This window comes from Mytilus californianus, unplaced genomic scaffold (genome assembly GCF_021869535.1).
Source record: "Mytilus californianus isolate M0D057914Y unplaced genomic scaffold, xbMytCali1.0.p SCAF_9, whole genome shotgun sequence".
NCBI lineage: Eukaryota > Metazoa > Mollusca > Bivalvia > Mytilida > Mytilidae > Mytilus > Mytilus californianus.
The window spans coordinates 38772686-38788178 of record NW_026262745.1 but is presented as its reverse complement, the minus strand read 5'-3'; the positions used below and the strand labels follow the sequence as shown (position 1 = coordinate 38788178).

The 15493-nt window shown below is 31.4% G+C and overlaps 2 protein-coding genes across 2 annotated transcripts in view; both read right to left on the bottom strand.

Annotated features, from left to right (window-relative positions):
* Positions 1-218: 218 nt before the first annotated feature.
* On the bottom strand, positions 219-3344 carry LOC127715873 (uncharacterized). Its single transcript, XM_052221995.1, has 2 exons — positions 2611-3344; positions 219-375 (listed from the first exon to the last, which is right to left on the bottom strand). Exons 1-2 carry the CDS (start codon positions 3321-3323, stop codon positions 219-221), a joined length of 870 nt encoding a protein of 289 aa, XP_052077955.1. The 5' UTR covers positions 3324-3344.
* Positions 3345-11285: 7941 nt separating this feature from the next.
* The window catches only part of LOC127715477 (cytotardin-like), a 55535-nt gene continuing 51327 nt past the window's right edge, over positions 11286-15493 (bottom strand). The window contains exons 9-10 of the mRNA XM_052221538.1: positions 13562-13657; positions 11286-12395 (exon numbers count right to left, since the gene is read on the bottom strand). Of these exons, the coding sequence (XP_052077498.1) occupies positions 12075-12395; positions 13562-13657 (417 nt within the window). The 3' untranslated portion in view covers positions 11286-12074. The remainder of the gene's footprint in view (positions 12396-13561; positions 13658-15493) is intronic.

Genomic DNA, 15493 nt, shown 5'->3' with positions numbered 1-15493 from the left:
TTTTGCATGACTTAATGATGCAAGTACTTAATGAATGTGCAATTCTTTTGTCAAAAAAACAGCCCATATTTATGTAACAAAAGTAATCTACTTTCCAATAAATAGCTAAAAGTGTACATTTTTAACAAATTTATAAAATCCTTTGGTAGATAATTGTCTCATTGGCTATGATACCACATCTCCTTATTTTATATTTATCATTAAATAAGGCCAATAATTTACCCTGTTTTTCTATATGTTGGTTCTTGATGACATTTTGTTTCTCTTTGGTATTCTTGGATTTTGATACTCGATAACTGTAATGATAATTTGTCAACTTCTTCTTCATATGATTTATTTTCTTGTCGAACCACCCCCTTTTCATTTTCTTGATTTCTATGAAATATAAAAGTCATACATTTTTCAGTATCTAATTTTATTACAATGTACTTAAAATTATTAGTTTATTTATCAATTCATTTACTTTTTTAAAAGGTCTTTCCATCTTTCCGTAGAAAGACCCTATCGTTTTTTTTTTTATGTGCGATCGCGACATTTTGAAGAGATAATATCAGCGGTAAATATGCTCTCAGGACTGCTTGCTTAACTGAATACTTTTTCTCAATAGAGTTTTTATTTTTATTTTCTTAGGCGATAGGTTACAACCAACTTGGATGCGATTCTTTTCGTTTAAATGACACGAAAATGTGACTGATGTGTCTATGCTCCTATATAAATTTTCATATTTTCAAATGTGTAATTGACTTTGGTACTGCTTGAACCGATTTCCAGTTCGTTTATTGTTGATTACCGTATGTGGGTCATGGTTCATTTGACTCGTGCAAGTTATCTCCAACATGACAACTAATGCGACCATAAAGAAACTGTGAAATAAAATTGCAACATTAATCTCAAACAGAAAGGACCATTTGAAAACAAAAATGACAACCGGTTGTGTTATGAACATTACGTAACAGTTTTGAAATAATTATTTAATGACAAACTAAAGAGACAAATTTAACATTTTTCATTGAGTATCCAATTTTAACCACTGCTGATACATTTTTTTTACAATGCAAAACTATTTAAACAACCACCTTCATCCCAAATAATTGAGAAAAAATGTAAAAGGTATTATAGTAAAATTATAATGTTAAACTATACTAACTGCATATAGAAACGGAACATCATATTCCAAGCCCTATTTCGTCCCTTTTTTAAGAAAATTTAAAAAAAAAAATCTTTTAATATATTCCTCAAAAATATGGCTACATGTTATCTTAGAAGTCTGGTTTCATATTGACTTTTTTATTTCAGTAACATGCGATAAGCCCCGTTAGGGTAAAAATCAAAACTCACAAATGTTCCGATCTAAATGCGATCCCACCGGACCAAATACAAAGGGAAATTGACAATCTGCATCAACTTTGATAACCTTTACGTTAGGGGTTCATTATGGTGAACAATTGCCATCAAAAGTAAATTAAATTTTTCTTATTAAAAATATGGAATTTTTAAACGTTAAAATCTGAATATCGAAAAGCCCTGAAAATTGTTGGAAATGATCTGTTTGTATATCCTAACGGACGTCCTCGATATGTCAGAAGGAAGACAGGTAATAAATCCCTATATTTCTGTTGTATATTTGTAATTTTGCACATTTGAAAAATAAAATATTGTTTAATTGTATACTAAAATCTTAGAACAATAGTTCAATTTGAAGCAAGATTCGTCGGTTTTAATTTTTATTAGATGGGAAAATACATGTAGGGTTGCCGTATATTAGGCATTTCGTTTTACAGATCCGCTTGAATTTAAACTACTATTAAATCAGATTTGTGCAAACACTAATTATGGTGTACATGGAAATAAATTTGTCACGGTGACAGCTGTAAAAAGAAACAAAACCTGCTAACGTAGTAGATTATGTTTTAGGTAAAGGAAGTCGGGACTACATTTTTTTTCGGTACCACGTCTTGAAATACTTGTAGTGGTATAGGTTAGTTTCCACACAGGACTAATCGAGTTTATATATAACCCTACTCTTTTATGCAGTAGACACATTCTTGTGAGACAGGCATTGATTTTAAAGACAATCAGCAATTTTTGCTACATAAATATTACTCAAAAAATGAAGAAAAAAACAACATATTCTACATTATGCATTGAGCAATAATGATAAAAGTTTCAAAAACATAACGTGGACAATATTAATAAATATCAGGTTTACATTGATAACAAGAACTTTCCTATAATTTTAATAGATTTTGCGTTTGTCAATAAAAAATTTTCAATTTTTAATTCAAGTGACAACTGTTTGAGCGCAATACATGGTTCAAATAAAAAAACATAAATGTCAGATATGTGAGACTTTGAAACAAATGTGCATTTTGTTAACTCAAGTAGGCCTGTATACATGTCTGTTCGTGTGATTTTTTTTTATGTTTGCTCTCATTGACATGTAGAAACATTTAGTATATGTATATATAAAATCTGACCTTTTCTATTGTTTACCAAGTCGAGATATTTGTGTTATCACATACATATTATCATCAGTATGATTTATCTATTTGGCTACATGTATTATCATTGTAGAATGCCCAATTGATACAAAATAAAGGCTAATCTTACATATCAACAATGAGTTTGCCGAATAGATTGCTAACATCAAACGAATCTTCAACTCCAGGACGAAACTTCAGCTTTTGCAACAAATATGGACCAGGTTCCATACTTTCAAACTCTTCTTTTGTGTGCTTTATTTTCAACCATGACTTCAAAAATGTCCATACATTACTATTTTCAAGGTTGCTGAAGCATGCATTTGCTGTTGTTAGAAGTATTTCCATTTCTTGACAGTTATCTTGTAGTTGATCAATCTTACCATCAATAATAGAAACCAAGGACTGTTTTTTTCTTAAGATATGATAAGTCAATTTACTTCCTTCATTTTCTATCTGTTGCTTTATTAAACTTAGTTCTTTTATCTTACTTGCACACATTTCATCGTAACTGTTTAATTGGCCACAAAGAAGATCTAAATCATCTCTCACAGCACGTAAATCTCTTTTAATGTTGTTATGGAACACTTTTACAGGAAGGATCACATGTTTTGAATGTTTTTTACACTGTATACAGGTTATTTCAGAACATTCACTACAGTACCCACTTACAATAATATCGTGTAAAGTACACTTACAGCTAGCAGAAACGGATCCAAGAACGGAACAGGATTTATTTTGATGGTCTGGTAGACAGTCACAACACAACTTGCGACCACAATACTCACATAGATCTATAATCCCATATAGTTCACACACAACACAGTCGTCATTATTCGACATTGTTTTTTAATCTTTGTACGCCTTCCTATAGGTTTTACTTCCTGTTTTAAAGTGAAAATAAATTTATCGGAAAATAGGAAGTAGGTGTCTGACAGAATTGAAAAGCGTTCACACATTACAACTCGTCACCACCAAATGTCTTTGAATATATTTTTTTAACAAGACAACTCTACTCTTACCTTGTTTATAGGCTGATCTTTTAGGCATATCATATAAATTTCAAATGAAAGTTTATTTTTAGAATTAATCGGGGTTATACATGCATATACATGTACATTTTAAAAGGTACCAGACGCAATTTAAAAATGAAAAAAAAATTAAGCCAATAGAAATTACAGAACGTACATTATAGGAATTTAAGTTGTTACTACTAAGCTTATGATATAATATGAGTCATTGCACACAAAAAATCTGCGCATTTAAGTCTTGTAATCAGAAACGAATGATGTAACAGCTGTGAGACATCGATCCATTCAATGTTAATCTTTACAAATATTTTAAAAAGCCACATCCATTTCAAATAATTGAGAATGTTGGTAGACATGTAAATGTATTACTTGTATTAAAGTTAAAATATGTTGGTTTGATAGATTAACTTGTATTTAAACTACATTCTAATTAAACTTCCGCAAAAAATTATCTACATGAAAAATAATTTACCATTTATTGTTATAACGAGAAAAGTTGCTGTGTCACATAGTGGTTTTAATGTTATGTAGGGGGCACAGTGTTACATAGGGGACAGTCGAGTACAGTATTAAAAAAAAGGAACGAGAATAGACGTGTTTGCGTGGCAAGCATATCCAACTTGTAAATCATAGTATCGGAAAACAGAAAGTAGGTATCTTGGTGATCTAAAAGGCGTTCACACATTGCAACTTGCCACTACCAAGTTACTGGCGAAATATGAGGTCATTCTGTTCTGAAGTACTTGGGAAAAATGTGAAATATACGTTGTGGACGAATGACCTCATGGACAAACGGACAAACGTAACAACTTATCACTGTCAAGCTGAACATTGACCAAATGTGATGTCATTCTGTGCAGTATTGCCCGAGAAAAGTGTGAAATAAACGTGTTAAGAGAATGGGCGGACGGACGGACAAGGTTAATGCGATATAGCACCACTCCTATCAGAATAAATGCCAAATGTCGCAAAAAGCATCTATCAAATCATAGACAATCAGCAAACAGGTGGTATGATCAAATTTCGTTTTCAAGCTAATTCTGCTGATAAGTTGAAACAGATCTCAAAATATATTCTTTACTCAAATTATTGCATTTCAATATGATTAGGAGTGTGCCCAATATCCCTTTAATAACATTAACGGTACCAATTGTATTGCATGCACCAGATGCACATTTTTTACAATTTAAGTCTCGTCAGTGATGCTAAAGTCCAAAATGTTTTATAAAATCCCAAACCTGAAACAAACATTGAAGAGCTGGTAAAACCAAAAGGGACCAAAGTTAAAGCCAAACCCGAACAAGAAATCAGAGATAAGCATGACGGATATAGCTCCATAATTTCAAACGATTCCAAAAATTTTATAACAGCAAATTTCAATTAAAACAACATCCGTATTTTCATGCCAAAACCTAAGTACTTGCTACTAGGCTGGTTATGCCCTCGGGATCTAACAGTCCAACAGCAGTGATATTGACCAGTGCTTGTTGTACAATTAGGAGTCATAAAATGCACCTTGTCCGTCAGTTCGTCCAACAAATATTTTCTTTGAATAAACGTTTGTACGTTAAATATTGTGTGCGAATTGACTTGATACTCAGAAAATTGTTGCACTGTTTTTTTTTAATCTTTGCATTAATAAATTGAATTACTGATTATTATTTATTAGAAATTCGTTTTATACATTATCTAGATTGTTACATTTTTGCCATTTTGAAGAAAAGGTAAAGAATACCGTTGCCGTTGCTGGAGTTGAAATGAAAAAACTATTAATCAAAGACGAAAGAACAAGGAGGTGGACGATTTTAGGTCGCCATACTGTCTTTAACAATGATCAAAACTCGTACGAAGAAAACTATAAAAGATTGGGGGTGACCATATGGTTAGTTGACGATTTCAATTATGTTATGTTGACTTATTTGTATATATTATTGTGCTCTCTAATACAGCTACTGCAAAAATGGGTAAAATATTTCAAGGGCAATAAATCCTATGAGGAGTCTATGGATTTCAGCAATAATGACTTACTTATAGATCTTATTTTGCTCATCATTTTTTATTTTAAATTTTCTCCCTATCTACCAAAGTTTTAAGCACAAATTTAAAAAATGAGTAAAAATCATCAATTAAGAGAATTAACATCAAGACGAAAAGGGTTGACTATTTTAAACATTAGTGGTTTATCTTACCTAATCACAAACATGAAAACTATGTAAAGGTTTCATAGCCCGTAAATAGACCACGACCAAGGGGGAAGGGCCAAATAATCTCCATGGAAATGGAATGTGCAATACTAATTATATATACGCAACTGCATTAAAGATATTGACCAACTACAAGTGGTACCCCTTTAACTGACCTAATCACGAACTTTAACATGTAAATAAAGCAAAAGATTCATAGTCAATAGCACATGACTAAAAGGAGCAGGGCCAAATTATCTCCATGGAAATGAGATGCACCAATGATAATTCAACTGCATACCAAATATCAGACCTACCACTTGTAGTTCTCCATAAACTGAAATTATCACAAACTAATACATTGTTCATGCAGCCAACAGAAACTGCATACTTAAGTCTCAATTTTTCCAGTTCGTTTAAGCAAGATAAATATGCAAAATGGGTAAATTTATCTTTTAAGGGCAATAAGTATTCTTAAGGTTAATTGCTGATGTCATACATATTGGTTTTATTTTTGCTGAACAGTTTTTCTACTTACTATTGCTCTCTTTCTATAATAGATCTGCAAAAACCAAAAAACAAAATTGTAAGGGGTACCGTAAAATCCTGTGTCTCGCCTCCTTTTGCTGTCGATAGAGAAAACGTGTAATTTTGACACGAATGCATTTTGATATATTATATTGCTTATACTAAATTACTTAAGCAAAAGATAATTTATTGGAATGGCTGTATCATCTGTGATCTAACTTTTTTAGAATTTGGTGTGTAATTCGAATAAGGTTAAGTGTAGATACACAATTGATATATATTGTAGTTTGTGTGAATTCTGCAAGTCTGCAGCAAACACGCAGAAGACATATTAATGCACATACAATTATCTGCTGCAGGTCAGCAGCAAACCCTGATTTGCATGATAAATTGTTTGCAGCAGATAAAGATTTTTATTTCAAAGTATTTGTAGGCATTGCTACAAGCTTGCTGCAAATGCACAGGGGTTCAGGTCGAGTTCTGTATATTTGAGCTTTGAAGAAAGAATTTTAACAATTTCAGCTTCTAGGTAAGTATGCCTTCTTTTTTTATTTTGCATCAATAGCATTTGGTATGTCACAGACCATCCCTTAATGTGCAGTAAAGGAAGCATAGGTTGGCTGTGCCAACTTTCTTATTGTTTAAACTGCTTTCTCATCAAGTAATAATCTACAGAAAGATATTGCACTTAACATGAACACATTATTGGACTAAGGGCTGATTGTCCTGAACCTTACTCCTAAATGTTACATTTTGGACAATAAGCAGCAGATACCAATTATAAAGTGGTTGGAGTATAGCAACCAAAGATCAAACCCCTACCCACATTATCCACGACAAGCCAAATACCATAAGAACAAAAAAGGTGTTTCAATAGTGAGAATAACCTTATAAGAAAAGAACAATACTAGTACTTTCTCTCCATATTTTGCAATCTATATCTACCCTGTGTCAGTTTTGAACAGGGTGATGGCCATTCTGTTTAATAAGTTATAATAACACTGACTATTCATTTAATTAACAAAATAAAATGTAGTAAGAGTTGATTACACACCTTAAGTACTTTCCCTATCCAACCACTCGAACATCACAACCAAGTCAAAAGTTTTGTGATAAAATAAAATATAGAGTTTTAGTATGTGGTCATTGAAATGACAACAGACATATGTCAGACCAAACAGTTTAGACATAAAACAAATGTATACCAAATAAGGATTATCCAGCTCTTCAACCTTCTGAAAGCTAGAAAAAATACACCATCACCACTGTATTAGCATCAATATGTCTCATATTCTGAGACATTCATCACCGACAAGACAAAAATTATATCAGTTTTATAATAATACTATACTGCTTTTCTATGATAATAGTCTGCACCTCTTCTTTGATATAGTTTATAATAAATACTCTAATAAAATATTTTGATGAGACTTTTATCATATATTACATTGTACACCACTGATTGTCTTATTTACTATTACATCTCAAAAACAAATTGTCCCAACCCAATATATCTGTAGTAACAAGTTTAGTGACTGGGTGTTTTTATTCCATGAGATTTTTATTTGAAAAGCATTAGTGAGTGTATTCTCGTTAAGCAATACAGAAAGCTTCAGATATTTGTTACTGCTTTTCGTATCTCACATTATATGAAATATTGTCTCAACAAAATCTATTCTTTATTTTTGTATAAATCTACCCAGTCAGTTTGAACAGGATCATGACAGTTCAATAACAGAACATCATAACATTAGTATACTTCATTTTAATAACAAAATATGAAAAACGTTTGAGTTCAATTTAATGCTGTCTGTCTCGACAAGCATTTATCATTTAGTATTAAAATGTAAAACATAGAGAAAAGATAAATGTCATATATTTATGTAATTTCAAAGTCTAATTTGTATGACCACTTTTTATTACTACTAATCTTTCCTATACAACATTTGATGTAACAAAAGTATAATATAGCAGCTGTATCTTTCATTTCCAGGGGAGTAAATATCTCCGTATTTCACATCAGATATCTTAAGCTTGTAATTAAGATATGATAACCCTGTTATTATGAACCAAAATCTCAGTAATTTACAGCATAGAGATTATAATGAAAAGATATTTCAGTAAGTGAAAATATTTTATACTTGCTTATCTCAGTATGTAGTAAAAGAAAAATATTTCAGTTATTTATTTGAAGATATCTTAGTTACCAAGAGTAGATACCATAATTATTAAGAGTACATAATATATTTCAGTAACCAATTTTCAAATACACCATCTTTTATACTGGTTTGGATCCTAATAAATTAAATTGATTCAGAATTCTAAATATCAAAATTTTGACAACATCTTCATAAGCTTTAATCTAGATTTCAGAACAAGCTTTTTTTAAATATTCATTATTTGATTTTTTCATTGTTTTTTTTTTAAATTTATGATATAGATTCTTTTATTTTTTAACTTCAATTAAAGAAAAATGCTTTTTTTATCTTAAGGCACACAATTTTAATTCCCTTGCTGTTATCTGTGCTATATACAGCAGCATGTACCATTGCTAAATTTGTTTACTTTTCAATTGTGTCAACAACTATTTCATGAAAAGTCGCAAAACGGGTTGAAAGGCTTGTCATTCAGTGGTTTTAGTTTGTTGCTGTCTTTTCTATTTGTTTTTGTTTATTCTTTTACCATTAATCAGACCATTAGTTTTTTTCTTTTTTAAATTGTTCCACATTTTGTCATGTCTGGGCCTTTTATAGATGACTATACCATATGGGTTTTGACCATTGTGGAAGGCCATACAGTGACCTATAGATTATATCCATTTTGACTCTGGAATTTGAGGGTAGAAATGCCCTTTACCATCAGGCGTCAAATGGTCACTTTCGGATACCGTTAGCTTCAAATAGGTTAAAATCTTATCGTGATTTGTCAAAATATCCTTATCTTGATTCGTCAGAGGTCTCAAATAATTATCCGTTACTGTTTATTTAAAAAAAAAAAAAAAAACGTGATTTGTCAAAATCAGTCGATTTTTTTATCGTCATGCACCAAAAATTACCGTTAACATCATTTGGCAAGATTTTTACCGTTATTCCTCAAGAAGATATCCCCATTACGACCCTCGAATATATACCATATTCTTTTCATGCATTTATCAGTTAATGGTACTTTTCTACTCAGGTAAAGTTTTAAGATTACAACCTTGAACATTCTGGTATAAATTCTCTTGACTGGATAAGCTCTTTTTGAAACATCAGCAATATATATCCCACAACTTTATCAATAATATGACAATAGAGAGCAGGGTTAATCAGTGGTGTGTTGTACACTTCATGTAAAAATTTCAGATGTTTTTCTCAAAGTATTTTCAATGTTTTCTTTGGACTAATATAAAGCAATGCAGTACAAAAAAATCTCTCCTTTCTTTCTTGTTTCAAAGACTCAAACATATATAGATTTTCTTTATTATTTTTTTATAAAAGGATCATTACAGTATATAAATTGTACTATAATATGTTTTGCAAAAAGAGTCTGAACATAGTCATAATCTTGATAGACATACAAACATATAAGATGTATCTAACAGTAAAAACTATGACAAATGTCACATGTGTATATATATATATATAATTGAAGTAAATTATATGGCCTTCCAAATACCATTTCGATCCCTAACATCACTGAAGAGTCATTAATTGTCGAAAACCGGATATGGTGTACTATTTTTTGCACCTTTTGTTTGCGGTATACCATCTTTTCTGCAAGTTTATTGTTTTCTGTTTGGTATTAAATTAATAATTAAGATCCATTTTGTAACATGTTGTGATCCGTTTATTTGGTAATCGCCAATGGCAGTCAGCAGGGTTAAGAACATCTGTTGTTCGACCTGTTAGTCAAATGCGTTTTGTTAAAATATACTTGTTCACTTTTTGGTCTTTTGGAAAATGTTGTTTGTGCTGTATGTAGACCCCTCTATCCAGAAATTTGTTTTGCATGCACACGTATAAAAATTGCAGTTTTATATCGATAGTTGAGCCCAAAGCTTGAACTAACTGATTTTTCAGTTTATGAAAGTAAATGAAAGAAAAAAAAAACGTTGATGAAGGTTTACGAAATATTGTTTTAGAAATAATTCATGCAAGCCATAGATTTGTTGGAAATTCACATGGCCTGGGTCGTTATATTCGAATTTTATCTCAATCGTTAGCGAGGAATAAAATTAACGAATATAACGGCCCAGGCCATGTGAAAATGATAACCAATCTACGACTTGCATGCATTATTTCGATTCTAATAGGACAAATATTGTAATTTGAAAAAAAAACTGAAGCGAAGGTAAGATTGCCGTGTGTATGGCTGTTCTATGTTAACCCCTGTAAGATAGAAGCTACAACTTTTAAATAAATCTTACTCTTGCATGAATTATTTTTTAAATAACCACTAGAAAAAATGTGTTCAATCCTTATAATTCTTAACCCAAACATATTTTTTTTCGTTGGCTACTATTCATTCTAAAATCCAAAGTTGACTGTCGTAACTAAGGAGTGAGCCGCCATGTTGACTAGCTGAAATTCATGAATGTAAGAATGATGCAATAGAATAGAAAATGAAACAACACCTACCTCTAAACTCCATTTTAATGCGATATTATCCGAATTTAGAGCATACACGTAAAGGAATAATCTTCAGCTTGAGAGTTTTTTTTCGTATGACGTCATGTTTTGACATGACGTTAATGCGCCAAGATCATTCATGAAATTTCGCGGGATTTTGTTTTATTTTGATTTAATACATTTTTTAACATCTTATGCATTAAATCGTTTTGTTATGCATTAGAATATGTATAACGGTTCTGTAGTTTCATTTTCAATTTGAATTTGAACACAACGTAATCCACATAGTATTTGCACATAGGTTACGATACATGTGGATTTACGTGGGGGGTAAATAGTAACAGCCATTAATATGTACATCTCTGAGTCTGCGCTAAGTGTAGATATATCGAGAATTTTATGACGCTGTTGTTTACAAAGCGAAAGTAGCATGTCATATTAGAATGTGAGGCAGTGAAAAGAGGAGAAACAAATGTACTAAAGGAACAGGTTCTCGAGTGTCCCTTGCATTTCTACCTTACGCTCCTCACCTACTTATGTACTTAATCGCATTTTAAATTTTTAGTAAATTTTGTTGATAATATCATAATTAATGGACCCTACGAATAAAAGCAATCTAAAAGACAATACGCATATCTGCTGTTTTTTTGTGAAATAGTAGATATAAGCTACTCAACCCCTTTTACTTGCAAAATATTTGCAAATCACAATATCAGAGTTGAAGGATGAACTTTTTTGAATGCATATAATGACACTGAAAACGAAACTCCGACAAGCAGTTAAGATCTGGGATAATTTTAAACAACCAAATGTGCTATCCCTTGAAAGTCACTTTTGTTTGCATCTGCAAATGAAGTGAATGAATGCAGTTGAGCCTATTACCATAAAAAATCGAATATGCTATAAAAATTATAATTCTTATCAAATATAAGAACAAAACTTATAAGAAAAAATACCATCACACACTAACGTAATAAACTGTATCATTTTGTGCGTTGGAAACTTTTATTAATTACGAATGTTATAATCGTCAGACTACAAAGCGTCTGATATTTTCTAGATATAAATTTAAAAATGCAGGCGTTCCTAGTTTAATGCGATCACGAACCTTTTTGAATTTTTGAATTCATACTTTCGAATTAATTCACCATCAATCACTTTAATAAATAAAAGCATGTATACAGTCACATAAATACAAACAGCAACGTATCACAGACAACTCTATTGAAAGGACATAAGGTTTTAAACAAATTGTTCCGCTTTTTTCCAGGATGCCTGTGCAACTCCTTTATAAAGCAAAGGTCCATTTCTGTGCAAAAACAGTGCTGGCCAGACGACATACACTACTGTATCCCCACTCTTAACAAATTCTTTATACGTATTCTTGTCCAACGGCATACCTGCTTTCAAATCGTCATCTAGATACATTACAGGGTCCTGAATCGCCATAGACCAGCAGAGATAGACACATTTCTCAAAAAATGTCGTCTCCATCAAAAGCTGCATAACATTTTCATGTTTGTTATGGTAGTCCCAATCGTTCAGTATATTTTTACACACTATCTGAAAAAAATGATAAGAAATATGAATATGCATTAGTACCACTGGTGGGATAATACTAAAAATGTCTAGACCTGCTTTTATCTTTCATTCTTATGATATAAGGGCAAGATATTAGTACTCAACTTTACTTATTCACTTGTGTTAGTAGCAATAGAGTACCCGGTCTCGCTCTTTTGGAATTCATGTGATTCTTCGGTTTTAGTTTGATTTGTCTCTTCCTAATCGATTTACTAGATTTAAACATTAGTAAACTACAGTAACTGTTTGTGTATTTTTTTTTTTCAAATAGGAAACAGGTGCAACAAAATGAATAATCATTTTAAAATTCTTTTTGTGCGAAACCTTTATCTGATCAAAAGAAATTAAGTGTCATCCTTCTGATCACATGGTACGATAATATCAAGTTTTCTTTTCTAAACTTCCGTCACTGCCTATTTGTACGACGAAAAAAAAACCAGGCGTCATTTTTTCTTGTTTTCTGTGAAAACCTTCTAAAATCATATAAGTCATGGACATTTTTTATTCAGAATTTTGGGATGGTTAAGTTGAACATTTTGGACAGTTAATTGTAACTTAATAAACAAAATATAAAATACAATTACATCAGCAAAGATACTAAATGTTATGACTAAGAAACATATTGGACTTCCCCGGCCGTTTCAAATGCCTTAGAATAACCTTAAGATTAACCTTTTTTGGCTTGAAACTTTTCTTGTTGATAACAATTGATAAGTCACCACAAATAGCATAGGTATATTCAACACTATATTCAATAACATTTTTCAAGCTGTATTCTAAACCATATTTTGAGTGTAATGTTATTTAAACATTCAAATGTAAATGATACGTATTCTAAATAATAATCAATTAATTGTTTTAAGTCATTGAATTAATTCATTTCAACACAGAAGTGCAACGTTGTTTCAAAGTTAAAGTATACAAACTTATATTAATCCAAAAAGAAACCAGTTGCAATCATTAAATAGCAATAGTGTAATCATGAATTGTATAAGTAAGCCCTTTAAGCCAAAAGAAAGATGTGAAGGAATTTTTTCACTTTGTAAATGTAAAAATAAAAAACTTTTTTTAGCTGCAGATAAAAAATCAAACCTGTAGAAGTTAAAAAAAATCATTTACTATAGGTGTAGTTAGCATGATAAAATTACCTTTTTTCCATATAAATACTTTGCAAAAGCTTCAGAGTTTGCTCTTCTGTGAATAGATGCCTCTCTACATACAGGTAAGTTTGCAGTTTCCTCTTTCTTGGTAAAAAAGAAATGTTAAACAATCAGACAATTATGATTTTAATAATGATAATTAAAATTTTTACGGGTTTGGAAAATTGACGATACTGCTGAAAGCAATGAACTTAATGCTTACGCCAAATTATCACGTTTCACTTTGCTAAAACACAATTCGTTGTATTCATTGTTTTTACGCATAATCTATCTTTCAAATTTAAAACTTTATTACTGTATCAAATGGATTTACAATAGAGGAAACTTTTATTTTAAATATCTTTTATATTTTTCTACAGTGGCATGATGCTATCTTCGTTAAATGCGTTTAGTCGTGCATCTGTAATCTCAGATAAAATATATCATTCAAACTATGGCACTATTGAAGCACTGGTCATTTGGTGAACTGACAATCCATCAGAACCAGTAACTTCAAGTGACAGATACCGATTTAAGCATACATATGGTTCTTGGGGATAACCTTAATCAGGTAAGCTCATGAATCTGTGAAACTTGTTTTGTGTCAACAGTAGCCTTTTATTTGACCTAAAAAAAAAAACCTTTAAACCTGTATACACAGTACAGCAATGGCAAACGAGACGATTTTAATTTTAAAATTATCAATTTCCCCCACCTTAGTAGCAATATACCAACTTCACCTGCATATGGTATATACATTTCCCAACTCATTCGGTATTCAAGAGCTTGCAGCTGCTAATCAGACTTTGTAAAACGTCATGAGATAAATGTAATTGTATATTTTGCAGTAGATTTTTAGATCTTTTAAGAATCCACATCTGAATGACACCAATAGTTTAATATACCTCATGACAATATTTTTGAAATCTCCTTCGTGAATAATGTAAAGGTTTATGTCGGAAAGGTTTATGTCGGAATATCAGTTTTACTTCGGTGCTGACATGATTTATAACAAACCTTAACTTTCTAAACTTGTCCGTATTTAAAATTTGAAATTATAAAGAAACTAAGGTTTCAACTCCCTCAGGCAAAGTTGACTTAGATCGAATTGGCAATTTTTTAGGTAATTTTTGGTCATATATATAGCTCTTCAACTGTTTCGGTTCTTACACATTCTTGGCTTTCAAATATTCGGCTTTGCGCGTTCCTGATATAGGTTAACCCAGAAAAGCGCTTCGGACGAATGAAATTTATCACATGTTGTTTTCATTTTTTTTTTTTTTTGCTGTGAATTCCGAGTTCTTTAGTTAGACATTCAACTTATAATGTTTTTGTACATACAATCAATATTGTTAGATGCTATGTGTGTTGGAACAACAACATTTTTGTCGTAGATACATGATACATGAACCTCGCGGTTCTTGATTGGGTTGGAAACCCTCTGTTCATTATACGTTGTAGATATTGAATTCGCTTCTGATTGTATGACCGAACAGTTGTCAGATATAGTATCCTATTTTGGTTCATTTGGCTCGCGCTTTACCAGTTTCTTGACATAGTCTTCAACTGCATTCATCAGCTACCTGAAGATTTTGTTCCAGTTGCTTGGCTTTTGAATTCGATATTTAATGCATTTGGCTAACAACTCTTTTAGTTGTTGTTTATTGTTTACGATGCCAAGGTCTCCAGTTATAACATGACCAGCTGTATTATATTCGTACGGGGAAGACGAGCAGTTGCGATCGGGAGGTTTGGAGTTTACATTCTGGAAGGAAAAGGTCTCTAATACCCTTTTGTTGTTGAAAATCTTGGATGAAAATAGGATTGATGTCGGTATATGAAATGACAGGTGTAGTTTTATCTTTGAATCATTCAGTTAATGATTTCTGCACAGGTTTTTATTTGAAAATATTTCTACTTTTGATTACATCTAAATCCCTA

Excerpts from the sequence above, each read along its gene's own strand:
- LOC127715873 (XM_052221995.1), bottom strand. The coding sequence starts at position 3,323 with ATGTCGAATAATGACGACTGTGTTGTGTGTGAACTATATGGGATTATA. Across the intron at positions 376-2,610 it reads GGCAAACTCATTGTTGATAT|AAATCAAGAAAATGAAAAGG; the intron begins GTAAGATTAGCC and ends TATATTTCATAG.